The sequence below is a fragment of the Bacillus rossius genome, chromosome 3 (assembly GCF_032445375.1).
Source record: "Bacillus rossius redtenbacheri isolate Brsri chromosome 3, Brsri_v3, whole genome shotgun sequence".
Classification (NCBI taxonomy): Eukaryota; Metazoa; Arthropoda; class Insecta; order Phasmatodea; family Bacillidae; genus Bacillus; species Bacillus rossius.
Genome location: NC_086332.1, coordinates 21,936,667 through 21,963,516, shown reverse-complemented (window position 1 = coordinate 21,963,516; position 26,850 = coordinate 21,936,667). Strand labels below are relative to the sequence as shown.

Genomic DNA, 26,850 nt, shown 5'->3' with positions numbered 1-26,850 from the left:
CTTGGATCAAAGGATCCCTGAATTAGTCAAAGTGTTATAAAATTAAATGGTTAAAATGCTTTGCAAATCATCACTCCAGTACAAACAAAACTAAAGGAAGTTGATTTTAGTAGCTAACCATCTGCATATCACAGACTCTATAAAATGTTATAACATGGATATTAGTATTAAATAGGCACTGAACTATATGCATTTGCAAGTAGTAAAAAAATTTTTCAACGATTGATTTAAAGGGTCCTCAGATTACAACTGCAATATCTAGCTGCTAATTAATTTTTTCATTTTAAAATAAATATATTTAGCAGATTTTACCAAATTAAGCTTAGCAAACTAAACTTAGAGAAAACTAAGCAAGAGGGCAAGTATAACATTTTACCTTCATGATTATCTTCACTAGTAAACAAGAGCAAGTCAAAAAACACATACAGATGACCACAAAAAATAATACCAAAGCAAATATTTTCTGTTTTATAATAACATTACAACTTTATGAAACATTTACCTAATTTAAATATAATTCTAAAACTTAATCATGTTACTACATAAATGCTTTTACACGGTTGATGACCTTCAATAATATAAATTAAAATGTTGAACGCCAGTACTTTAATTTCCTTTAAAATGAAACATTCTTGCTTGTGTATAGTAATGTATGAATTTTTTTATCAAGTCATTAAAAGTTGCAGACATTGCTGGCTATGCAGAAATTTCAGGTCAAGTTCACATTATGACAACGTGCATTAAAAGATGATTTTTATTGGTGGAAAGAAATTAGAGGAAATGTATGATGTCATGGAATTTGACCAATGATTAACTAGAATGAGGAATGAAGGAAAATTTAGAACGAATGAAATATATTAATAACTGAATATTGTCATAGAATAATATGAATAATAGTATGTTTTAGAGTGATTGTGGTATGAGTAGGAGTGAAGTAATAAAAGACAATGTAAGTTATTTAATAAGTATGTATACAATAAGTATTTAGTAGGTATGTAGTAAGAAATTTATTGTATATGTGTGATGATGAGTGTAGTCGGTAATCATGAGAGAAATTAAAGTAGTGTTTCTTTACATTGAATTAAATTAATGGTACAATATAGAGACAAAATATGCAGTTGTGATTGTAGTAGTGACGATAGAAGTTACCGTTGTTATTTCATGATAACAAATAAATTTGAAGTTAAAATGCTCATTTTTCTGGTAACTTATAGATTTAATATAAACAAGTGTAATATTGACTGTAAATGATTATTGCCACTAAGCCAGGAAAAGTGCTTAGTGTTTTATTATGGGTTTTAAATGTTTTAGTGATTTTAAGCAGTTTTTTTTTAATGTACATTTTGTTAGTTGTGTTAGATGGCAAGTGTGTAATGTGTATATAATTTTGCAATGTAAGAAGAAATATCTGTTTTCTTTTGTAAGGTGAATCATAAAATTTATTGGGTAATGTAAAAAGTCTTCTTTTCTAGGTTAGGTTAGTTTTGCACTCAAAGATATAGAAACAAAGCAAAATGTTTGGAGAAATTAATTCCGCTACATAACAAAATGTTTTATAAGTTTGCATTACGAAATGGTAGCAATCTTGATGACATCATCAACAAAATCAACAAGGTGGTCCTGAAGTAATAACGATCTGTATGCTGTTACGGAACAAGAGCGAGAATATGGCATTTTGGACAGGGAAAATTTCAAATGCTTGTTTTGCACATTATTTGTTTCTTGAGAAAATTACATGATATAAATAAATGTCATTAATGTCATTGTGTTTTATATTAGAATAGGTAAGTTTGTAGTATATTTTATGATCCCTGGGGATTTTAAATCATAGTTGAATATTAATAAATAACTTATATAAAATGAAAATCGCAAAATAAACTAAACTGGGTATTGTAGTATAGAATGCAATACAGTGGATAATATATCTTCGGTATAGTGGTCTATACTAGAATAGAGCTATAAATACTACACAATACCCAGGACCATTAAAACATAGTCGAATATATATAAACAAATTATATAAACATGGTAGCACAAAATATATTAAACAGAGTGGGATTGTAGTATATAATACAACTAGTGACATGCCCCGACTTCCCAAAGACGCGTGGCGTCATTTAGAATTAATAAGTAAGTACGTATAAGTACCTATCAAGTTCTCTTAAGTTTTGAGTGTTCCTAAAAATTATATAATATATTATTTTCTTAAACAAATAAAAAAAATCACTATCTTACTCGAATGATAGCCTTACAACTAAACTCTGCATACAATAAATTATTAATGAAAGAAAAACACCCTAGTGGGCTGAAAGCACAAAACTTAAGCTAAAACATACATAATTTACAGATAAATAAAAAGCACGTAGGATGTGCTGAAAGCACCTGAATTCTAGCCATCTACCTACCTAATTTCAATCATAAATTAGACGACAAAAATTATTACGTATTTATTAAATAATATCACACTAAAAGACAAAAATTTTCATAATGATGGTGAAAACCACATCAAAATTCACTGTGTAGTTTAGAAGCAGTAAGTGTACAAACAGATGTGGAGAGAGACTTTGTTTAATAATATTTAGAGATACCTGAAAGATTTTTTCATTTAGAAATGTATTATGCACAAATAAGCATGTCAATGTTCCCTGCCTAAAACCCCAAAATTCCCTGCTAGTCCATAAGAATGTAGGGGTGATAAAGATGTGAATGTTGCAATGTTGGTGGTATCAGGATCTAGATAGGTCCTGAAATTTCAATTTAGCTAGTGAATGTGGGTATTGGAAATGTTGAATTTTATAGTGATTTTAAGACTTATTAAATCCATGTTATTCCTCTTTCACAATAATTTTAATACTTCACTGAATTTATGGTGCATCACATTTTATATTCTACCAAAATTTAATGTGTGAATGAATCATGCTAAGCAATAATAGCGACAACAAAGAATTTTTTTTTTTTTTTTTTTTTTTTTTGTAATTTCAGTAGCATTTGGCTGAGTTTTCCATAAAGTGTATGTTTTTGACGTGATAACGTCTTATAAATTGATAAACGTTGGCTGCATGCACAAAAAATTGTCACGTTCCGATACTTAATAACCATTATCAGATGTTTCCAAGAACCATTTCCGCAGTGTTTGGGCTGGAACAATATGGTGATGGAGAGGTTAAAAAATGACAAACTGTCAAGCATGCCGTCTCCTTACAATTTCCAACTCCATGGGATAGATGGAGTCACTAAATTTAAATTATGGTAAAAACATTAAATGCTGTAACTCTCACAAGCATTGTTGCTCTTACATGATTCTAAAAAACACACAAAAGGGCTTTAAAATAAAGGGAAAATGTACTGTTTCATATAGCATACTAAGAACAAGTAGCTTAAGTATTAATGAAAATAATAAAAATCTAAGAGAATTTAATAATTGTTGCATTTATTTAAGTTTTCTGGTTATAAATTATATTTATTTCCCAATTTACCTGTAATTCATTGCCATCCCCTGTTCAGAATGGAATTGTTGATACTGCAGTGTGAATTGAAAAACAATGTTTGGCATATGAGCAAGCAATATTAATAGTATCCTACTCAAAAACACTTTCCGAAAAAGCCCCTACTTTCACTGTATACAATAAACGCACACAGTGAAAATATTATCACAGTGTTTCATTTCCCACAGAGAACGGGACACAGGCCGGCTCTATCCCGGCTTTGCAATATACGTTGCAACTATTAGTATTTTATATTATAGATCAGTGCTATATCGAGGTTGAAAGAATTAATTACTTTTGTTACTATCATAAGTAAAATATACATATGACAACAGTATATCAAAGTTACTTAACATTTGTCAAGTAACATTGAAGTAAAGGCTATACATAACCTTCAATACCTATTAAGGCCTACAAAAGAGAACAAAATCAGCACATACCACAGATGTTCCTGTGATTTTCGTCTCGTTTAGTATCATTGTCCACTAAAATAAACAACGGAACTTCTACTTATGTTTGTTACTTTTCTTTCCGTCAAATTTCTATGGCATTGTCCAACTTTGCACAATATTTCTATAGCATTGCCAGATCTTCGCATGCTGATGCGATTAAACGAATCTACGACTAAGCCAAGCTATACTTTACAGAATAATATACCTTTCACCACTGTTTTCAATGTTCTACGTGCTGAGACTCGGATGTAAACAAGTCGACTCGAATTGCCAACAACGGGTTTGTGCGGTGCGCGACTTCGTCTCAGTGCTGCAAACGTTGAACAAAGCACAAAATGGCCGTTTTCCCTACCTTTACAATTGTACTGCTTTTACTCATAATATTTGAAAATTTGCTAGTATGAATGTAAAGGACGATTATATTGAAGAGAAAAAGATACAAAGCTAGCTAAAATTATCGTAGATTAAGTACTGAAATGACAAACGATCATAATTTAAGTTTTGCTTTGATCAAATCAACAGAAACAAAGCGAGGTTGGAAAAAAACCTGCACCCCATTCTCTACCATAATAAAAAAAAGTAAGATAAAATGAAAACAAAAAATGCTTAATTAACTTTACACAGTCAAATAGAATTTTTTTTGGTTTAATAAAAAACGATAAATTGCTACCAAATTTACAAATAAAAATTAATATTTACAAAATTTATTTTTGTTTTGTTATCAAATTATTGCCGACCTCCGTAGCGTGGTCGGATGCACACCGGCTTACAATGCGAGGGACCTGAAATCGAGTCCCGGGTAAGGCATGGGTGTAACATTTACATGCAGATATTTGGTTGCTAACGAAATTAATTGAATCTATGGCCGTGGACTTCTAACTGTAGGTAAAATACCCCCCCCCCCCCAAAACCCTATTTCATTTATCCATTTATTTTACTCTTTATTTCTCATAGAGAACACAAGCACAATACACATTACATCAGACCTTAGCCAAAGAGGTAGGCAGATACATTACAACGGTCCCCCCCCCCCCCCCCCCTCATTTTTCCATCACAAAAACATCTCTCTTCGCGAAAATAATTTCTAGTTATTTCTCTGTAACTTATTATGAGTTAGTTCTATGTTTTTTTCAATTGCAAAATTAATTTATATGTATTATTTTCATCTAATTAAGTTACACAATTAGGTTGTTGTATCCTTTTTTACTTGTTTATGTTGACATTTTTATGAAATCTTGAAATTACTAATTATATTTGTATGGATAAATCGTAGAAACAAAAAACCCATTCACTGACATTTATGTTAAACTATCATATGTAGCACTTGTTAAATAAATAATTACAAATGTAGCACAAAAATAATGTTTGAAAATTTGGGAAGGGGAGGAGTTACTTAATATTAATTTATATTAGTATTGTATATACCTAAGAAGTGAACCCGAGCCTAATAAAGTAAAGATAACTATATTTTGTACTTACCTGGTAATAATATTATAACTAGCTGCGAAGAAGAATGAACAAAAACATATGTGCAAAATTTACAATACGTGTGTTCCTGTAAATTGTAAAAAAAGTTCAACCGTCATTATGGCAGCTCATCGAAAGAAACCAAGGGCCCGGTGAAAAATAATTTTATCTGGCCCCCTTTCCTATTATTTACTATATAAATTTTTGAACCACGCAATAAAAATAACTCTAAAGACTGCAAATGATCCTGTGACCATAAATGTAAACATGATCTATGTATGTATATCGCAATACTTGTAACTTTTCCTAACTTTTAATTTTCGTTCTATCAGGGCAAACCACAGGATTTTAAAAAATCTCGAAACTCAAATGTCCCCCAAACCCCTTTCTTGTCAGCCCTGACTATGAGCAGGCAGATAATTGTTTCCAGTATATTTTGTTAATATGCGTAGTTAAAATTAATTGCTTTCGAATTCAAAGAAAGCAAAATTTATTTCTGAAACAAGTATCATTATAACTTTACACGCACATTAAAGTTTGAAATTTTAGAGAAAAATTACTCTGCTTTAATTACTCTGAGAAATGTAGACCTATTAAGTATTATACAGAATGTGAGTATGTTTGTTGTAGTGGACCGTTTAAAAAAAAAATTATTTTGCTGTTATACATCTACATTATTATTTACGCACATAGGATTTGGTGTGCAGATCTGAATTGAGTGCGCATTAAATACAGTTTCGTCACATTTGCTATCCATTATAATATTTTAAAGAGAGTATGAGTCTGATTATTACTACTAGTCAAATTAAAGAAAAGTAGGCCTATATCGTGATTATAAAGTTACATTATTCCAAATGGACAAACTCTGTGATTTAATTGTTTATTATGTTTCCGTAAGATACTTATAGCAGTATTTCTAACTGAAACCATAGTAAAATAACAAATAGCTGTTTTCTTGGCATACCCTGATTAAACAATTGCACTTATGATTATATACTCGTACGAAGCCATTTAGTGGTTTTATTAGACTATAGGTTCGCTTTATTCACCACGGCAAATGGTTTATTTGAATATAAACCACCTCAAGGTTAATTTGCTGCTATATTTTTTTAATGTACATACTTATACAGTAAAAACCAAGATTTCTTTGCCATTTAAATGGTGAACGAACTTCTTAACGACAAAGTTAGTACAAGTGCTAAAAAAAAAAAAAAAAATTAACACCCAAATAAACCCAACATACTAAAGAAAACTTTTGCTAGTAATAATCATAGAAAACGTTAAACGCAAGAACTTCTTATAAGAAGTATAACTTCAAAAACAATGTCAAACGTGTTTCAATAGAATTTAATTCACCGAATACTAGAATAAACAACAATTTTCATAAGGACTTTTAGTTATTCAAATTACTAAAATCATACCTGAAAACAGGCGACGCCCATATTTCCACAGTTTCAAACTCAAAAACATTCAGGGTGCATTCAGCTTAAGAAAAATTTACTGCGCAAACCTTTGCCACGCATTTTTGCGGATGACTTGAATCAAATATCCAATAAACAAATTCGTTTGTGAAAACAATTTAGCGGTTAAATCATTCATGAAAAGGCCGTTTAATAATCATGCTGTGATTTTCTGCTACCTTGCGTGCCAAAGAATTGACCAATTATTTTGAAATGATCCCGCGGACCCCCTCCCCCCGCCCCCCGGTGAAATAACACACCACATGAGTACGTTGCATGCAAAACAGCAAATTAAGGGTATTCGTGGTGGTGATTTCCATAATTCCAACCACTCCACAGCCAGTGCATCAAGTAATTAAGCGAAAATTCATTAAAACTGCAGCGACTATTGCGGATTTTTGTTGCGATCTGGAACAAACAAGCGTTTCGCGCAATTTTCATTACAATTTTTAATACGCCGAAAGTACTTAATTATGATAGTTGAATTATTTGCGCATTAAAAATGAAAATCAATCTGTGTTCGGCGCGCGGCGGATTCGCTCCGGTCGCTGACGGTGGCAGCGACGGCTGACGTCAGCGCTGTGGCGGTCCTAGGCCCTCGGCCATTCTTTGTCGGGGGGGCCCTCATTTTCTGCAGCCTGGGGGGTACACAATTGCCCCCTTAGGGGGAAAAAAAAGGTCAATGACCTCTTCCCGGAAAATTTGAAAAATTAACTCTTGATAACAAAGTTTTTAAACCAATCTGGAACTTAAGTTTCAACGAAATGTCGATATTATTATTATTATTATTATTATTATTCAAATAATTCACTTTCACGTTATAAAACGACATAGCTGATGTGCCCGTGCTTCGCTACGGAAGTCTACAGACAGGAGAAAAAAACTCGAACTGGTCATTATACAAAATGGGCCCGAGATAGGCCTATAATTTTTTTAGTGCTGTTCCGTGGCCTAAGATGAACCTATGCAACTGATGGCACCTATTCAAACTTTTAGGATGCGCTGAATATAAATTTCGCTTATAAAAATGTTCAGATTTGATAGAGCCCGGTAACGCATTGTGGATCACGCCATATCAGTTTTACCAAATTTGTTGTGCTGGATTACCGTACATTAGAATGAAAGTTCCGTACTTCATTCAGAACCCATTTCTGTACAATTCAAATTTGTTTTGTTACTTTTTACGTTTTTTTGTTTATGTGTAAACATTTTAGCTCTCGGTATACAGCATTTGGTAGGAGTAATTTCGTGGATATGGAATAGAAGTCGATGATCGGAAATTAGACACAAAGATGGCGTACCCAGGTTTAGCAACATAAAACCGTATATAGTCACATTCGTGGCAATTAGGGTACATACCAAACGTATTGGTATACCAAATGAAACTTTATGATAGCAAAACTACCCTGGAATATATTTGGTAAACTAAAATAGTCATAGTAAAAAGTAATCCCAAGTTTTAACAAAACTTATGAAAACTGGCATTACACAAGTAAGAATAAACACACCATCCCTACCATCCATCTGCTAATAGTCCTGATGATGCAATGGTATTACAAGCATTTGACAACCTCCAGTAACATGGTTGAAAGCTCATCACTGGAAAAGTTATTTTTATTTACTTTTTAATAGCATTACCTATAATATGATATAATAATATTGAATCAGCTCAATAAGGTTAAGGTTTGTTATTAGGAAGTATTTACAGACGTATCAGTTGTTTAAGCAAAATGCAAATATACATACATATACTTAGTGTTATATGTTTTAAAATGATTCAGGTTGATATTTTAGTACTTAATGCCATAAAAGTATAACTTCTAACTTGTGCGGAAACTTTAAAGTTTTAACTTTTTAGTGAGTTTTAACAAGATGAACAGTATTTTACAAAAATTCCTTGTCGAAATTCCAGTCCAAAACCGGAATCTATTTATTGGACTGCAACTTTTAGTTTGAAAAATAGCTAAAAGATAGCACCACCTTAGTAATGCTTTATTGAACTAACACAGTTTTAAATATCTTTGACGCCAATTTTCTTGGATAATAAATTATAGGAATTTTTTTAAGATACTGTTAAATTTTATGACTAAACAAGGTAAAATAAAAATTATTCCAGCATAGTTTCATTTCCATAAAGTTTTTCTTTGGCACACCAATACGCTTAGTACATATCCCGATGTTCGCGAAACATGCACGGGTGCATGTTGTCTCACGAGGGTCCGCCATCTTGAAGACTTCGGTTCGTGGCTATAGCAGTTCCTGCAAGCATGCGCATTGGACTTTCAAACTGTCGAATTTCCGTTCTGTAAAATGCGCGCTTATTTCATTGAACTTCTGGTGCGTAGTAAAATTTCACCCTCACCGCACCTAAAGAAGTATAACCTCAAAAACGCCGGCAATGATAATTCTGGTCTAGGGGGATCAAATGCTCAGAGTTGAGGCATTTACATGCGACGCGTTCGGTACCTACTCCTGTTGTTAGGTTAGCCCTGAGAGTTCATAAGTATTATCTTACTAAACAGAATTATAGTTAGGTTTTAAAATGGGGGGAGGGAGAGAAATGTTTACAGTTTTTTTTCTTCTCTAAAATGAATACTTTTCGTATATTTATCACACTCAGCATTATTTTAAAGAATTCTACGTTAAATCTGGTTCTAAGTTTTGTATTATAAGTTTATTTACAACAGGAGAACACACGAATGTGCTCGTTATCGATGTTTACACATCATTCATTGGTGAGTGCTGAAAGAGTAGCTGAATTTGTCACTGAAAGAATATCAATGAATATGACTTTAAAAAATATCAATTTCATTCATTAAGAAAAAACGTAGTTTACTAATGAATAATTAAAGGAGAAAAGAGCGCTAAGTTTAAAGGATACAGGTATTTTGTCGTACTGGAACTGAAGCGAAGCTCTATCCGTACGCCTTGCACGACATTTCCGGCCCCAGTAGATACGGAAATTCCCGTACATCTGGCAACACCGTCCCGCAATGGGAGCCTGGAGCGGGGAAGCCTACAACTCACATAGTTTCGGTTCCCTGCAAGAATTTCCGAAGATTTCCGAAGTTTTGCGTTTTGGTACTAACGCCACTTCAGCCGCTAAATCAGAAGTTTCCAATGAAAACAAAGCATGTTGTGACTGGACCTGACCTAACATAACCTAACCCTTCGATTTTTTTTTTTAATTTCAATTTTTGAGAGAAATCCGAAGTTGCACGAACGTGGTAGGGGAACCGAAACTACGTGAGTTGTAGGCTCCCCGCCCGAGCGTGGCGGAAGGGTCACCTGCGACTGCTGGTAGGAGGCCATGCTGCCCGGGTGGTGCTGCGGCTGCTGCGGCTGGTGCTGCGGCTGGTGCTGCGGTTGGTGCTGCTGGTGGTGTTGGTGGTGCTGGTGGTGCTGTTGGTGCTGGTGCGGGTTGATGGGCGGGATGTCGAACTCCTCGTCGCCGAAGCTCGGCGTGTGGAACGTCTGCAACAGGCGAAGCGGGCGCGGGGACCGTCAGAGCTTTGAATATATATACTGTATAGAAGTCACCAGCCCAGGTTAAAATTTCTAATACGGTTTTGAGGTAGTTGGTTAATTCACCGCTGCAATCGCCACCATCTCTAGGCCATCGACTTGTGGTGGTCCCTAGCGGACAAGTGTCGAACTCTTCAAACACCCCTTCCCCCTCCCGTTGAACGACCTTGAGCTGCAGTGAATGATTGGTGGGGGGTGCGGGGAATGACAGCGGGCGACAGTGCTGCGATCTAACGTGTAAATAACAACCTAAGACGATACAGGGCGTTACGGTAGCGCCCTGCAGCAGTGAAGATCCCAAGCTGCTCATCATACGCTCCTGAAAAAACGTAAAGTAAATCCTATCCACTCGCGACTTCTATACAGTATATAATATATTCAAAGATCAGAGTCGCTGGAAGAAGAATAAACGGCGGACGACTGCAGATGGCGGGGGAGCCTTCTTTTTCACAGACGAGAGAGCCAAAACCCCGAAGTTCCCCCGAAGTTCATGCTTTTTTTCCCCCCCGTATCTTTAATGTAGCTATCCTAACCAAATCAACCGTCCACAATGTTTTAAAGTATTTATAATGTAGCTAACCTAACCTAATCGACCATTAGTATCCTTTTATCAACACCGCCATATTTATTTACAATGAATCAAAAAAATAAAAATCCGAAGATGCACGATCGAGCGTTTGGCTCTCTCGTCTGTGAAAAGAAGGTTTCCCGCAGATGGCATTACATCCACGGAAAACTTCAGATTCATCGATCCCGAGTCAGACGCCCAAATAACCCACGTTCCTGCATCCTAGTTTTATTTCTTTTTGTTTAAGTTAAAGGTAGGTTAGTTAGGTGAGTTACAAAAATTGAAGTTCTCGTAAAAATTCTTTTTTTTTTAGAAGGTAGGTCTTTACTTCTCTAGGTCAGCGGATCCCTAAAGGTGTTCCGTGGGACCCTGGGGTCCCTCGGCAGGGTCACAGGGGTTCCGTGAGTCAGGACTAATGTCGAATGAAGCAGGCACAATTATTGTCAAATAACTTTCTTTGAAGGAGTTGGGGTTCCGCCAAAAGAAAAGTCGATCGTAGGGTTACCTGCCAGAAAAAAAAATTGGGAACCGCTGCCCTAGGTGAACGTAACTAAAATTAAATGTAGTTAGGTTTGGTCAAATCCAATAAAAAAAAACTCTAAAATTATAAATAATATAATCGTTCACAACAAAAAAAAAAACATAGCTGATTTATTCTGACCACGAAGTTGCACGAGCGAGCGGCAAGCTACGTGTATCTTCGGAGCGCTGATCACACATCTGACTCCATTTCACGTGAGCTATTACGTCAGGTGCTGCTGATGGTACAGACGTTGGAGCGGATCTGCCTGGCCAGAGCTAGCGAACTTGAACTTCCGAGGTCATACAGGTCAGTCAGCGCCGCATCTGACGTCATGAACAATATTCGCCAATGAGAAGCACGATTAATATAAACAAACCGTAAAATCGCGCTAGAATAATTATTTCCAAATAAACTTTTTTAATTGTATGTTTACATAATTTCATCTTGGGCACCATTTTGTTTAATTTGTTTTCCGCAAAGTTGTTTTAAAACGTAAAACGAAGTACCTGAATAAGTAAATCAAATGGTATATGTGTTAAGGCATGAAAACAACAGGTTTAGTTCACATACATATTAAACTCCAAGTTAAATTTTAAGAAGTATCGAAATTCCATTAATATATATTTACATTAATCTCTCTTTTGAATAAAGCTCTCGAGTAAGTCTAGATAAATATGTATAGTAACCTAACGTGCTGCCCTCTATGTGTGATCACGTGAACCAGATGCATCAGACACGTGAATGTGGCACGACGCTACAGAATGGTCAGCAGACAGCATGGTTGGAGAACACGGTCAGACAGACCAGAAAGACGCTACTGTGCGAACGTGGCAGGGCCTTAAGACTTCCCTATGTCCAAGCTTCTCTGAAAAGTAGAGTGAAGGTGGTTGTATGTAGAATGAATTTCGGGCCTCCGCCCGTCATACCAATGCACGAGGCACAGCGTACAGAGAACACTGCCTTCGGCAGTCGTAAAATCTGAACCGAACTATCAGAAATTAAGGTAAATATTTTCCAGGTTTACGACACTTGTGTTCTGATGTCGAGTGTTTCAAAGAATATGTATTTCCTGACGACGAAATGCGAACACGATTTGAAATAACGAGTCTTGTAGTCAAATGTCGCATGAGCTTTTGGAGTTGTAAGTATCCTATCGTATCCTGTGACCGAGCGTGTATCCCTGTGGCGAGAATGTATCACTGTGATGAGATAGTATTCCTGTGGAGATATCGTATCACACCAAGTGGAATTTCCGTCCGAATATGCTTCCTTTTCAATGTACAGATTCAATTTGTTGCTATAGCAATATAATTATATGTCATTATAAAAATGGCGTGTCCGTTCATTAACAGTCGGTTCGAAATATAAAAGAATTATTTATGGATCTACAAACAGTTTATTTTGAATTCTTTCACAGTATATAAAAATTTACATTGCAGTAGCTGTGCGATTTGCAGCCATATGTCAAAAGCGCAAAACTATACAATTGTTGGCTCGGAAATATTTAATTATTACGCCAGTTATATTTACGACTGGAATGAAAAAAAAAGTTCCAGACCAAATGTGTATCGTTTATCGTAATGAAAATAAATTGTGCGGGAATCAAATGGTTTTGTTTTTAGCTGCATTATTCAAAACAAAACATAATACATGTATGGTTAATCTTCTTTTATAAACTGTAATTTTCTGAATGGAAAACAAAAAAAAAAGATATAAAAACAAAACAAATGCGAAACGCCATGTACACATTATTAGCTAGTGTTTCAACAAAGTAATATCTTTGTAATTTAAAATTATTATGGGGAAAAAAAATACTGTTAGTTTTTGTTCAAATTTATCAAAAGTTTTAAAAAACGAAAAAAAAAAATCTTTTACAGAGTAGGGTACACTGGAGTAGGGTACGGTTGTGACAGGGTACGGTTGTGACAGTCGTTATAACCGTGAAACTATACGGAATATGGCGAAGAGTATAAGGGAAGAGAGGCGCGGCGTGCAAGTCTGAACACGTTCCCTAGGATTGCGTGTCACCGCGCGACATTAACCTAAGCAGGAGCCTACATTGCTTTTCAGCAGTCAAAAGTAAGTTTCTTTGTTTGATTTCTTTTAATAATTACTGTTTTTTTATATACAGATAGATTACCTCGTATTTTTTCTTGTCATAAGTTGAACATTAGTAGTTAACTACGAGTGATTACTTTTTATGTAGATTGTTTGTTTGATTCATGGCGATTTTTTGTTTTCGAAATTGTGCGTTGGGTACGGTTGTGACAAATTTTGTGGGTACGGTTGTGACATATATTTATTAGTTTTTTTTTTCTTTTAGATGCCCAGAACATGAAGAAAAAGAAAAACGTTTGAAGAATAAGAAGGTAAAGAAAAATCTAACTGAACTAAAACGAAATAATAAAGGGAAAGGAAAAGGGAAAACCAATGCCAAAAAAAGAAAGACTTCACTATCGTCATCCGATGAAGAGACTATTTCTGTCTAGTTTGTGTAGGCGCATATTCTGAAAGTAGGGCTGGCGAAAAATGAATCAAGTGCCAAGGAACACGTGGACTCTGGTCCCATGTAGAGTGCGCAGGTTTAATAGTCACCATTACATTTGTCACAACTGTGATGATGAATCTGACTAGATTTCAGTTTAGAAACTTTTATTATTTTATTATTATTTTAAATTATCATTACTATTTAAATTACAGTAGAACTTTTTACAGTCACTTACGGTAAATTTAAGTTTAGTGAACGTTCTGACTGATTCTAAGAAGACTGTTATAATATTAGTTGTTACAGTGCCTTATTAATTATAAGAATAAAAGTGATGACAGATTTTAGTTCACTTGCTATATGAATGTTAACTTTGCTTAAAAAAATTACGTTTTGTTATGGAACATATTTCTAACAATAAAAGTAACTATAAACCATTTTGTGATATACTTAGTAGAAGTAGAAATCGATCAAATAAACAGTCTAAGATAAGTATTTAACAGGAATTTAAGATATTTTAGCAGAGTTCTTGATTAAAACAGTTTATGGATCGATGTCTGTATTATGAATTTCATTACCTCAATAAACTGCATAACTTTATTTACTTGCTTTTAGTGTGCTTGTCTGTCTTAAAACACTTTGGTGCGTGCATATTCATAGTGAATTTCACATATCCGCACGAATACACCCTCCAGACAGCCAATTTTCGGCGAGAAGTGTAGCTGCAGTTGAATATCACGTTCACGTACAGAGATGCCAATCCTGCTGGTAGAATGATCTACCACGACAACGGACGGCGGTGACGAGTGGACGAGTGCCACCAGTACGCCATATTCGCTGGATGTTTTTAGCGGCTATGCTGGGCGCGTTCATACGCCGTATCGTTCCGGTTGCCTGCCTCGCTATGGGAGAACATTCACGCAAACGAGAAACGTCTTCCCTAATTCCCAAGAAATTGAGACGGAACGTTGGAGCTCCGCGGAGAAGGAAGGGAGGAACGGGAAGAGAAAAGGAGAATGAAAGCGAAGGAGAGGAGGATGGCGGACATAAGAGATCAAATAAAACTGGAGGAGACAAAACGTTAGCAAATGTTCTATTTTATGCTCATTGCCTCTACACATTCCAGCCAGGAACTGTATATTTCCTTTTAAGAGCTTTTCCCGTCCGTTCCCTTTCCCACTACGTCCCAAGGGGCGTTTCGGAGACGAGACGTAAAGAGGAAAGACGAAAACTGCGTTGAAACAGAAATAAGGATGATGGTTTTCTCTCGCCCTCCTATTTGAAGAGTTGAAGACTTTCACGGTAAGTTTTATATAAGCCATTCGTCTTGCAATTTCAATACTTCAGTTTAAACAAATAGCAAAAAGCGTACAAATGGATGGAAACTTAATCTGAAGCCCACCCTCATCCCTTATCCCAGCACTAATTCTCCACGTGTTTTCTAGTGAAGATTTACGACCGTGCATAAAATTCCTGCTGCCAGTCTGTGTAAAAGGAAATGATGTATCTCGTCCCCTGCACAAACACACATCAAATGAAACACCAATCATGGACCCCAAAAATTTATGAGTGGCAATTTTGTGTTGTTTCTTTTTTTTCTCTTTTTTGTTAGAAGGTTGAATTTTTAACGTTCTCGTTTCGGAAAAAAGGTTGACTACGACAGGAAATAAATGTTAGATTCTACGGGAGATAATACAGATACTTCTGTAAAGGTTGTACGACAATTCCGACCACAGACAATTCCGGAAATGGGAAAATTCGTGACAATTGCGGACATTTACACCTGTTGTTGGTATGTTGACGCACTTCAACCCTTTCCCCTCCCCCTCCCACACACCAAGCGTGAAGCCTTCGGAGCTGCAGCAAGCAGTTCGCACATATCTATACCATTCATGTAGATATAGGAAGCAATGAAAAAGAAACAAACGTAATTCCTGTTTTTTTTTTTTGCTTTGCTTCCCAACAAGAAGAAAGAAACTTACATTCGTCTGTTTCGGTTGGTGATGGAGAGAATTCCTGAGTGAAATCCTCAGACAATAAACGTGGATTTCGAGTCAGCGGCCATATAGGCACTCAAAGAAGTGTTTCCTTCTGTTGATATCAATGGTTGTTTCTTCCGCATGAATAAGTGCCTGTGGAGGAAGGTATAAAGCGTAGGTTTAACGAATGAGTATAAAGAAAACGAAGAATTGAGACTCAGTATCCGGATGTGTGCAGCTCTGGCTTTCCTAAAACCTGAAGATGTATGCGAAGGGTGGCTCATAATCCATGGATAAGCACTCTCAAACTCAAAACTAGAAGAGTTCTTCGATTACTTCATTGACCAGTGGCTTGAAAAATACATCATACCTGTGCAGCTATGGACCTGTTATAAGCGAAGGAACCGAACCAATAATGCAGTAGAGGGTTGAAACAGTAAAATAAATGCGTGTCTTGGTAAACCCCACCCGAAGATACAAGACGTTATATCTTGCCTGAAATGTGAAGCGGAAAACGCCAACATTATGTACATGAGGATGGTGCTTAATTAAGAAGGGAAAAAAGAAAAAAAGTGGTACAAGAATATCGACGAAAAAATCGGATGAACCAAGAAAAGTACGAAAAAACTGGAGACTTGAAGAAACATCTCAGAACTATAGCCTATGTACAAAATTTAGATAAAAATTTCAACACTGGCAATGCGTATTCACGTTGATTTGAAATATTAGTAATAAAAATATAAAAAATCAAAGAAAAAAAAATGGTAGAACGTTGAATTTAAATATTAGTATTAAAAACAAAAACCAAAATAAAAATATATTGATAGAACGTTGAATTTAAATATTAGTAAAAAAAAAAACAGAGACAAAAAATATTGTTTGAACGTTGATTTTAAATATTATTAAAAAAACAAAAATACCAAAGACAAATTAAAATAATTGATTTTAAACACTCCAAAGTAGGTTTGATTTAAAAGTGAGAGAAATCAAAGTTCCCCCCCCTCCCCCAATTTCTTTATTTCCTGATGTTTGGTGAGATGATGATTTAGCTGTCTGGAATTGTCACTGGACGTGTGTTTGTCATTGAGATTATGTTTATCTGTTTGCCGGAATTGTCCCGACACCTTCTGTAAATAGGCAACAGAGATTGTGGGGAAGTTGCTACATGAAATGAAGCCATGCGAAGCAAGAATGGAGTAGCAGCGTACACAAATTCCGATTAAGGGGCCCGTGTAGTCGTGGGTGAATCTGTGTTAGTGAGGCGGGATGACAAGTGCGACGCTCGCTGGTGCTGCTAGCGCGGTATCGACTCTAAGCGCGGGGATCTGAACTGGCAAGGTCTTCTCGTCGTGCCAAGTTCAACTATGGGATTTGAGTGGTAACCATAGAATTATGAGAAGGCGAACAGAGAATAAAGGGTTAATGTAAGTTCCTTGAGTGCTCTCTAGAATCTTTACCGGGTGATTCGTGTCTAAAAATTATTCCGAAAACACGTAATTTAGCCCTTTTCACTATCATAGAAATTCAGTTTAAAACCGAAATACGGGAACAGAACCAACCATACGCCCTCAGTGCATTCTTAAATGCTTTTCGTAAACAGTCACCACTCAGATATCTCGAGGTATTTCCAAATTGTGTGGTTTCTCGTGAAGCCATTCGCCATTTGTTTCAACTTTTTTTGGGGTTGGGGGGGGGGGAGGAGATAACTGTTTCATATCGTTTAGTTGAACAAAGATGGTTTAGTTAAAAGGTATTATTTAATTCAATGATATGCTTGAAGTTAAAAGTAACTGGCTGAAACAAATAGTGCTGTTTATAATACTGCTAATATACACTAAGGCATGTCCTTTGAACATCCTTGAAAGTGTAATATCGGCCTTTACAAAGGCATTATTTCAATACTAAACGATAAAAAATTGTTATGGCGAAGGTATGCCATAGCAAATTTATAGTCAGATCGCCGAGTCTGGTTTTTTTTAGTGTGGTTGAAATTATTCACATTTGGAATTCGATCGAAAGGTCTAAACACAAAAATAAAACTGCAATAAAAATCCTAATGAAAAATAGGCTTAAAAATATAATAGAAAACTATCCACTTAACATTTACTAAATAAACCTATAAATACTGCATGGTACAACAGTTAAACAAATTTTGAGGGAACTGGTTTCATGAACAAAACGCTGCTGCAAAACATTACGTTCGTCACTAAAACGAATCTAAGATTAGATAAGAGAATAATTTCGAAGAAATGAATTCTTGTATGAAGACATTTACGCAAACAACGTACAGTATATACTACCGTTAGGACCAAAAAGCACGTAACATTATTTTAAATAAATAAGATTTTTATTTTTTCCCAAAAGCATTTTTGATTAGTTGCATCTCATGTGCATTTGTAAACCTGCGCGCAGCCTGATATATTTGACTATGTATACTAAATAACAAAAATGGTAAAGATAATTAACGTCGTAAAGTAATGACATGTGTGGCCATTAAAAATACATGAGACAAATACTACCTACCCATCATGTATTATTTACAAAATTAATTGGTTCCCAGTTAAAATTCCCTCCCCCCCCCCCCCCCCTTCTCCTAGGTGCACCATTAGCATCAAAGTTCAAAAAGTCATTATGTATGTCTACCTGCAATTAACTTAGGCTATGGCTAACAAACCTTTGGTCCGCGGGCCATTTTATGGCCTCCGCAAGTTGAAAACAGTTGGTTTGAACAAACGTCTTATTAAAAAAACCTTTAAAATGTTGGATATATAAAAATTAAACAATAAACAAAAACACAACCATGCAAGACTCCGTTTATACCTATACTTACCTACTATAGAAAAAATAAACGAAAATCATTGAAACGTAAAGAATATGCAGTGTTGGCCTGGTAGATATTTCAGCATTTCAATTGGCCCCACAGTACCTCGAGGATGGCCACCCCTGACCCATGGCCAATTGAAGACGCTTCAATTGAGCTCTGAATGAATGCGTGCGTGTCCAACCAACAGCTCTGCTCCGGCCTGAACATTGGTAGGCCTGTTCAACATGAGCCAGGCTCATTGGGGGCGTTTCGCAGCAAGCTTTTGCCACGTCACGTAAAGGCTTAAGCAAACTGCGCGCTCGAGAACACAGCGGGGATTGCTCGAACCACTCAGTGTCCCGTGCACAGAGTACGTAAAGAGAGACAAAGACGTCACTCCATTGTTGGTGAAAGTTCCTTTCAGGGGTTGGTAGCAGGTCTAGCAGGTCTCTGTATACGCACCAACCTCAGTCGACGAAGACGGGAAACCAAACCATCAAATAGTATGTAAGACAAATAGGCATTTTTATTATGTGGTAGTTCTTGTATGCTGCATTTAATTTCAAGAACTAATAACCGTATTAAATTTTTTATCGTACGTTTATCAAAATATATTTTATATCTACAATCTGAAAATAATATTTTTCCATTGTGTAGTTATTTTCTTAATAATCTTCCGGTTTGGAGAGGTTTTTGTTTAGCACTCAACATCTTTTCCGGCCCCTGAGTATGGGAAATTAAGTTTTTTTTCCCCACATGTTTTTGACAATTGACTGATTGATGTTGGGTGTTATTAGACGTATATTTTCTTGACGTAATATTTCCGTTTCTCACCGTTATCTGTTCTTTGTATACACCCTTGATACGTGTATGTAGGCATGATAGATAGATGTTGCCCACAACGACTTCGCTCTTGCGCTTTGTCTCTAAATTCACTGTACCTGTTGTATGGTGACCAAATGTCCTGCTTAGCAGCACGTTTTTGTAGCGTTCTTTAAATGAACAAGCAAGTGCTGTCTATTATAACTTTTGACATCGGCTGAATTTGGCTGGATTTCTGTGTGTTTACGTATTAATCATTTTTGTCCGTTCTTAAGGTTTCTTTATGACATACAGCATAACCAGCAATAGCGCGTGTAAAAAAAATCCTACATCAGTATGACCTTTGGAACTAAAAGGTGAATTTCGCTCCTCATCTTCTCTACCCTGCCCCTTCTGCTACCCCGTATCTTATTTTCTCCTTCTAAAGCCTGGAGTTTCTTTCCAACTTCATTTCAACTCCTCGTAGAACAAACAATTTTTTCCCTCAAGATGTTACCGATCGCTCAGTTTGAATCCTACGAAGAATTATAAGACAGAATTCATTCCTTCTCGTAAGCCTTTTATTAAACTAATAATGCCCGTACAATTTATGAGAATTATGATTGAAATTAGTTACGAAGGAAATTACAAATGAGTAACTGACAAAAATGTATCTCAGAGAATTTTAAAAAATGCGTTAAAATATAATTTAGTATATTTGGAATGCAAATGCGTGCGTAAGAGGCAATTTTTCTAAGTGATATTTTCTACCGACTTCAGTGACCTTATAAATATAAAGCTGTTTAGAATTGAACATTAAAAAATGTACAAAGATATTTTGTTATGTATATTTAATCTTTAGCACGGAGTTTTCTGTGAAACTGTTATCAATATTTTACTTTATTCTGTCGTCACTGTATCTGGCAGGAAATATATATATATGCGCATATGCATTTACAAAATTACATATTTGTTCTTAGAATGGACGGGAAAAAAAGTTTAAATTGCACGAAACGTTAGCAAGGCAGTGTGCACAAATCAGGAGTAGTCTACTGTAGCCAACTAGCATCGCGAAACGGCATTGGCCTAGGAGGAAAAAAAACTACACGAAACAAACATGTGCTACTTTGAAAACAGCCTGTTTGGTAAAACAACAATGGATCAATCGACTTACGTTAAAAAAATCTCGCCTTACGCAGGTAATTAACAAAAATGAGGACGTGTCTCCCCCCTCCCCAAATTCCCCCGGAATCAGGTGGTATTAACTACACCCCCCCCCCCCCCCCTTTTCTCTTCGGACCATTCTATCTGTCACCTGTTTCCCACGTTAGATCTATCGAGGTTACAATGGCCGCTTTGTTACTAAACGTTTGCGTAACGAGGCAAGAATGGCAGTAGCAACAAACACGGTATTAAACTAACCAATCAGCCTTTCTCCCGGGCGTCAATCATCGTGCTACAGTTACACAATAGCTCCGGAAGTCTGGCGTAGGTAAAAGATACTGAATTCCACTTAAAATGTCGGTGCGCATGGGCAACATTTCTCATCGGATTTTTAGAAGTTTTGAAGAAACAACACACACAATAAATGCTTAACTAATTAAGTGAAAAGGCATGGTTACAAAGAAGAGCACTGTCTATATATACTTCCTCTTCTGTTAGTTCCTCGCGAGTTGTTAAAAAAAATACTGAATTATTGAAAAAAAAAATTAATTAAAACGTAATAGTTAATAAAATGCAAATTATTTAGAATTATATAATTATCAATAATTTATAAACTTTATACGGCGTGTCTTTAATCGGGACCACAGGTTGACCTCGAATTATACTCTAAATAGTTAAACACTGCGCACGCTCTGCTCTCTATCTAAAAAATGGTTCACAATATTAAAAAAATGTTTAAACAAAAATTGTAGAGAATTTAATCCTCTATAATATTTATAAAAAAGACAAATTGCATAAAACCCATAGGAAACGCGATATTTGCAATAAATGTGTAAAAAAAATATCGATTTTTTTTGACCTTGGAATATTTGTAGTCGCGGACACCCTACGATAAGTAGGTTTTGAGACAAGTTTTAGGGACTCAAAATATAGGTTTATACAAATTTATTGCTGACTATCTCTCATTCCGAGATACTTGACCTCATTTGACTAATTTTCCTGGACTAAGAAAGAGGTGGACATAAACAAATGCAAAAAAAAAAAATCTGTGAGTGGTGTGATACGCGGGCATATTTTTGTCCGTCGCCGCAGGCATCGCTGCGCGGGCTACTTCGGAGAGGCTTCGAGGGGTTTCTAACTAGCGGTAATGACGAGGGTAATGCCCCTTCCCCCTTTTTTACCATCTCAAGTACTTACGAAGGGAGCCTTGTGAAACACGAGGGCGCACAACTCGGAGAAGGTGTAAACGCGCGGGCTATGGGGGAGGCCGAACAATGTCCGGCCAGTTTGATATCAATCAGACGCGGCGGAACGAGAAGACGAGGAATACAGGCGCTCGTGCAGAGGAGTGCACAGGAGAGTCGAGAGACGAACGGTACGAAGGCGAGACGCAACGCGCCGGCGAGAAGGAAGGAGCGAGCGCAGCGGAGAAAGCGATAAAGAAGAGAGAAATTGACTCGAAACGTTATTACGGCGACAGCTAATTTAAAGTTTATTACTTGCGTTAACTCCAAATTCTGATCGTAAATAAGCTCGGAGGAAGTCATAAACGTTGTGAGGGGTAAAAAAATAAAATAAACAAGTTGGATGGAGAAACTAGGTGGGTTGAAAATTATTGGATGGTGGGAAAGGGAGATAGGTGCATTACGTATCTAAAAGTGTAATGTATGTAAAAAAAAAAAAAAAAAAAAACATCGCAATGAACCACAAGATGCATCTGCCTCTGTAACCCACCAACAAAAACGACTTCTGTGATACCATCTAGGATTTTAGAAAACAAGAGGCTTCTCTGTTTTGTGCTGCTTGAGGATCAAGTACCAAGTATAGATCAAACACTGTCCAACGTACCAACGATTGGTACTTATATTACTAACATAACATACAACCAATGTTCTCACCTTATTGCTCCTTTCCTAGCCAGTACCATGCAATAAATATAGTATTTAAAACTGATTAGGCTCACAAAATATTTTAACTAAAATCCATGAAATCATTGTTAAAGGCTCGATAAAAGAAATAAAGCGAAAACTGATTGAACATAAGATAAAACTTTCGTTTTGCGAGCGATTACAATAAAACCTCAGCCCAATGGCTGAGCGACATATACACACAATTTTTTTTCTCAAGCTAACTGTATCGCAAAAAAATTATGAATTATAACTCCATTTAGGAAAAGGATTGGATTTCTTATACATGTTGGGTTTTGTTCAAATGTGGTTTCTCGAGAATGAAGAATAAACACAAAGAAAGTACTTATTTAAAAAAAAAGTATGTATTACGCTTGAATTTCCCGTTGGACAGTCGGTTATTGCTACCAACTAAACTAAAAAGTTTATTTTTTGATAAAATACGAAAGATCTCAAAGTAGTTAATGGGGTGGCCACGACTGAATGATTACATGGTAATCGGGTGGATCATTTTTTTTATCAGCCCATGGCTACAGCCATGTTGGTTAGAAGTCCAAAATATTGGCTGAAGTTTTGTGTTTTCGTTGTGGAAATAGTTTTAAATTACTGTATTTTATGGAAGTTATAGAAAAGAAGTGACTTCAACTATGTCACAACATGCCGTCTCCTGACAATAATTCCTAACTCCATGAGCAGTGTAACCGAAGTCATTGAAAGAATACATCCGGATCCACCACGCGTTTGAATAAAGACAAGGCGAACTCCTAATTTTTTTTTTTTTTTTTTTTTCAGCGGGTCTGTGAGTAGCCTCGGCGCACACGTATAATCACTTCTCTTGGAGCCAGACATGTGAAAGATGGGAGCGAGCAAAACATTCTATCCGAACAATCGTAAACTATGGCAGCGACACGAGAAAAATATCAGATGGTAATAAAATCAGAAGATAAAAAAAAATGAAGATGAAAATATCCAGCTCACGTCAATCATTGAAACAAAAAAAAAAGAATAATCGCGTCAAGATAATACAGCAGTCTGATAAAAAAAAAATACTATCTTGGTGCCATAAATTAGAAGGGAAATTGAGTCCCTAAAAAGAGCGAGATATATGGACATTAAACATATAAAAGTTTTAATATCTGTCATATATCTTAATAGTACATGTTCTTCTCTCTCTATTTCTCCTCGTGTCTTGATTTTTTTTTTTTTTTTTGCTCGTCCTACGTTGCTGTTTAGCAGTAACATTTACGAGCGAGGCATCAATAAATTACAGAGATCGGACTTGTAGCCCATATTAACCGTCCCTCCCTCCAGGCCCTTAATGTTGCCACGTTGGCATGGCAACCCCCCTCCCCACCTCCTTCCCTCACAACCCTCTTACACACGGCGACAAGTTTAGTCGGCAATCAAGCGCACACAACGTCGCAAAGAAGCTAGTTAACGTCACAGAAGCAAAACACTCGCAAGTTAAATCGGCCAATAACAACTTTCACTCCTGCCGCGCGTTCTACATTCAAGCGAAGGCACCTTTTTCTCACTAAACACGGTAGTTTATATATATATATATTTTTATGGGAAAAAAAGGAATGTTCCCCATGGTAGAACAGTAGCAAAACCGGAACGGAGCCCACACAGTGTCACAACTTTGGAAAGTTATCGCGATGTTTGAATACAATTTAAGGAACAGCTGAGGTTTCAAAAAATTTTATGCACACGTCGCGATTTCGCAACAGGCCCAAGTTTTCAAGGGAACGACACGACCCAAAAATACGACAACTTCCGCTGATTGGAGCTCAGATAAGTCGGCGCATTTTTAACGAGCTCCCGCTCCGCGCGCATGCGTGTTCCCGGCCCGAGATATCCCACTTTAAATATGTACAGTAAATAACGTGACGCAGAGAATATCTTTACAACATAAACTATATATATATATTTTTTAAATACAATTGTTACTTTACTCTTGTATCATTACCGAACCCAGCGAATTAAGTTTCTTCGCTCCAAACGAAGGTCCTTGGGGAAAAAAAAAAAAAATTAAAACGTAGCCGTCGAAGTGTTTTTATTTTTAAACTATGCGAGAGAGAAGCATAATAGTTGTTTAAAAATAAATACCATTTAAAAAAATACAACTCATTCTGAGGTTTACAGATATGCCTGTCAGCGGTACTCCCAGGGACACTGTGAGGTTCTCAGGGTCGCTGTTTGGCGATGTACTCGACAGCATCCCTGGACTGTCGACAGCCACTAGGTCTGTTTGGGGGGCGAAGCCCTTGGCGAGCCAAGCGAGCCATGCTTATAAACCACCGAGCAGCCCTGCCAGGGAAACTACAAAGGGAACTCGCCGTTGAAGGCACGGACCAAACATAGACCCAAAGGCGATTGAAATAATTTTAGACGAAGATATTTCAGAACACTGACGGGAGAGAAGAGCAGTTGGGGTGGGGGGTGGGGTGGGGGGGGGGGGGGGTAAGGTGTGTGTGTTTGTCAGGACTGGACAACAAATTCGTATCCAGCTCAAAAAGGTAAAGAAGGGATAGGGAGAGAGACTTTCTCGGAATTCAACCTCTATCGTGAGAGAGGAAGATACATGGTGCCATACAATAATAAGCAATAACAAAAGGAAAAAACATCATTTATTGAAGGGGAAAACACTTTTTTTTAACAACAGTTTGTGAGGATTTGTGACAAATTTTACATTGCTTGCGCTAACCCATTGACGGCGAATGCTAAGTTGCGCGTTGCATAAGCTAATATTAAGAGTAATCCTAGATCGCAGTGCTTATGACTTCTCATAGAGGACACACTGTATTTAGTAGTTTCTATCAAAGTGTTCAAATACCAAAAGCATGAAGTTATTTTTTTCAGAAATTTGTTCTTTATATTTTTTTTTAATTTTAATCTTTAACGCTTAACACCTCCCCCCCCCCCCCCTCCTCACCCCCCCATCACCCGGCCCCTTTTGGGAACTGGTTTTCATAGAATACTTTCTTAGAGGATACCTTTATAGCAAAAGGAATACCTATTCGTGATACATTTCAAGACTGTAGGTCAAATAGTTGTGGAGAATTCGGAGAAATCGTGATGAGTCAGTGATGGGTGTGTGTTTGTGTGTGTGTTCAGTTGCTATCAACCTCATGTGTCCATCCATACACTTCACGATCATGGTTTTATAATTTTATTTGATTGAAAAGCCAAACGAAGTCCAACGCATGCAGCAAGGTTGGGAAGATAAAGTGATTTCAAAGGGAGAGACTGTGTGCACAAACATTGCATGCGAGTGGTCGGATTCTTAGACCACATTGATGAAACGTTTTAGTGTTTTACTGCAAAAATTAATCATAACGGAAACAGTTAGCCTTTTTTTTAACTTTCATTTATTTTAAACCACGTCCTTGGGAAGTGATATAAGTTCCAGTCGGAAAATGTTGAACTTTATTTTACGATTGGCAAAATATATGGGGACATTTCTTCCACCAAAATATTCTCCGCCCAGTGTCGCAGTTATAAAAGTTTTACGACTCTTCCATGGATCATATCATAAATTTCAGTAAAAAATACTCATAAATCTTCAGTGCTGCAGTGCACATTATCAATTTTTTTTTTGTACTTTCTGGTGCAAAATAAGATATCACTGCTTCTTCAGCTACTCTTGTTGGTCATTTCGAACCATTTTTCTTGTTAGTCCATGATTACGAAGGGCGCACGAACTTTTTTTTTTTTTTACGGTTTACACCTTTAAGAGAAGCTTGCTAATTGGCTGTCAGCTTGCGCGTGTTATATTTTCTTAGGAGTGTGCAAGATGACGTCTACGCTTCTTTTTCTCACCTCGCCACTTCATGCGAACTCTTGTTAGTAGCAATTAGTTTCAGAACGCAGCAGAACAATTTTGGTCAGCTAACTTTTCCAGATCCAACACACTGCCAGTAGATTCATTATTAAACTTTGTTTGGAACAACGAAACAATCTCAAGTAAAAGGAGAAACTTTTTTTTTTTTGTAATTTCTCCTCCCCCCCCCCCCCTTCTTAACTCTTATAAATAAAGCTTGCTAAGAGAAAAGTTTTAGTTTACTTTGGGAAGGATAATATCGCCAAATTATTACAAACACTTTTTTTTAAACTAACACCAACAGTGGGTAGCTTCGTAATACTGCCGAATAAGACTGAAAAGAAACCTCTAATCATACACAAGTAATGAAAATTTCGCTGCGAATATCTAAATTTATTTAAGCGTAAT

The 26,850-nt window shown here is 36.4% G+C and overlaps 1 protein-coding gene across 3 annotated transcripts in view; it reads right to left on the bottom strand.

The window, feature by feature from the left end:
- LOC134530331 (TOX high mobility group box family member 4-like) overlaps window positions 1-26,850 on the bottom strand; it is a 481,748-nt gene that overhangs the window by 26,317 nt on the left and 428,581 nt on the right. For 2 of the 3 annotated variants that reach the window (XM_063365064.1, XM_063365065.1), the window contains one exon: window positions 10,153-10,338. In XM_063365064.1, coding sequence (XP_063221134.1) covers window positions 10,153-10,338 — 186 coding nt within the window. Of the gene's footprint in view, window positions 1-3,925; window positions 4,541-10,152; window positions 10,339-26,850 lie in introns of those variants that run through there. The other variant, XM_063365066.1, reaches the window with a different exon arrangement.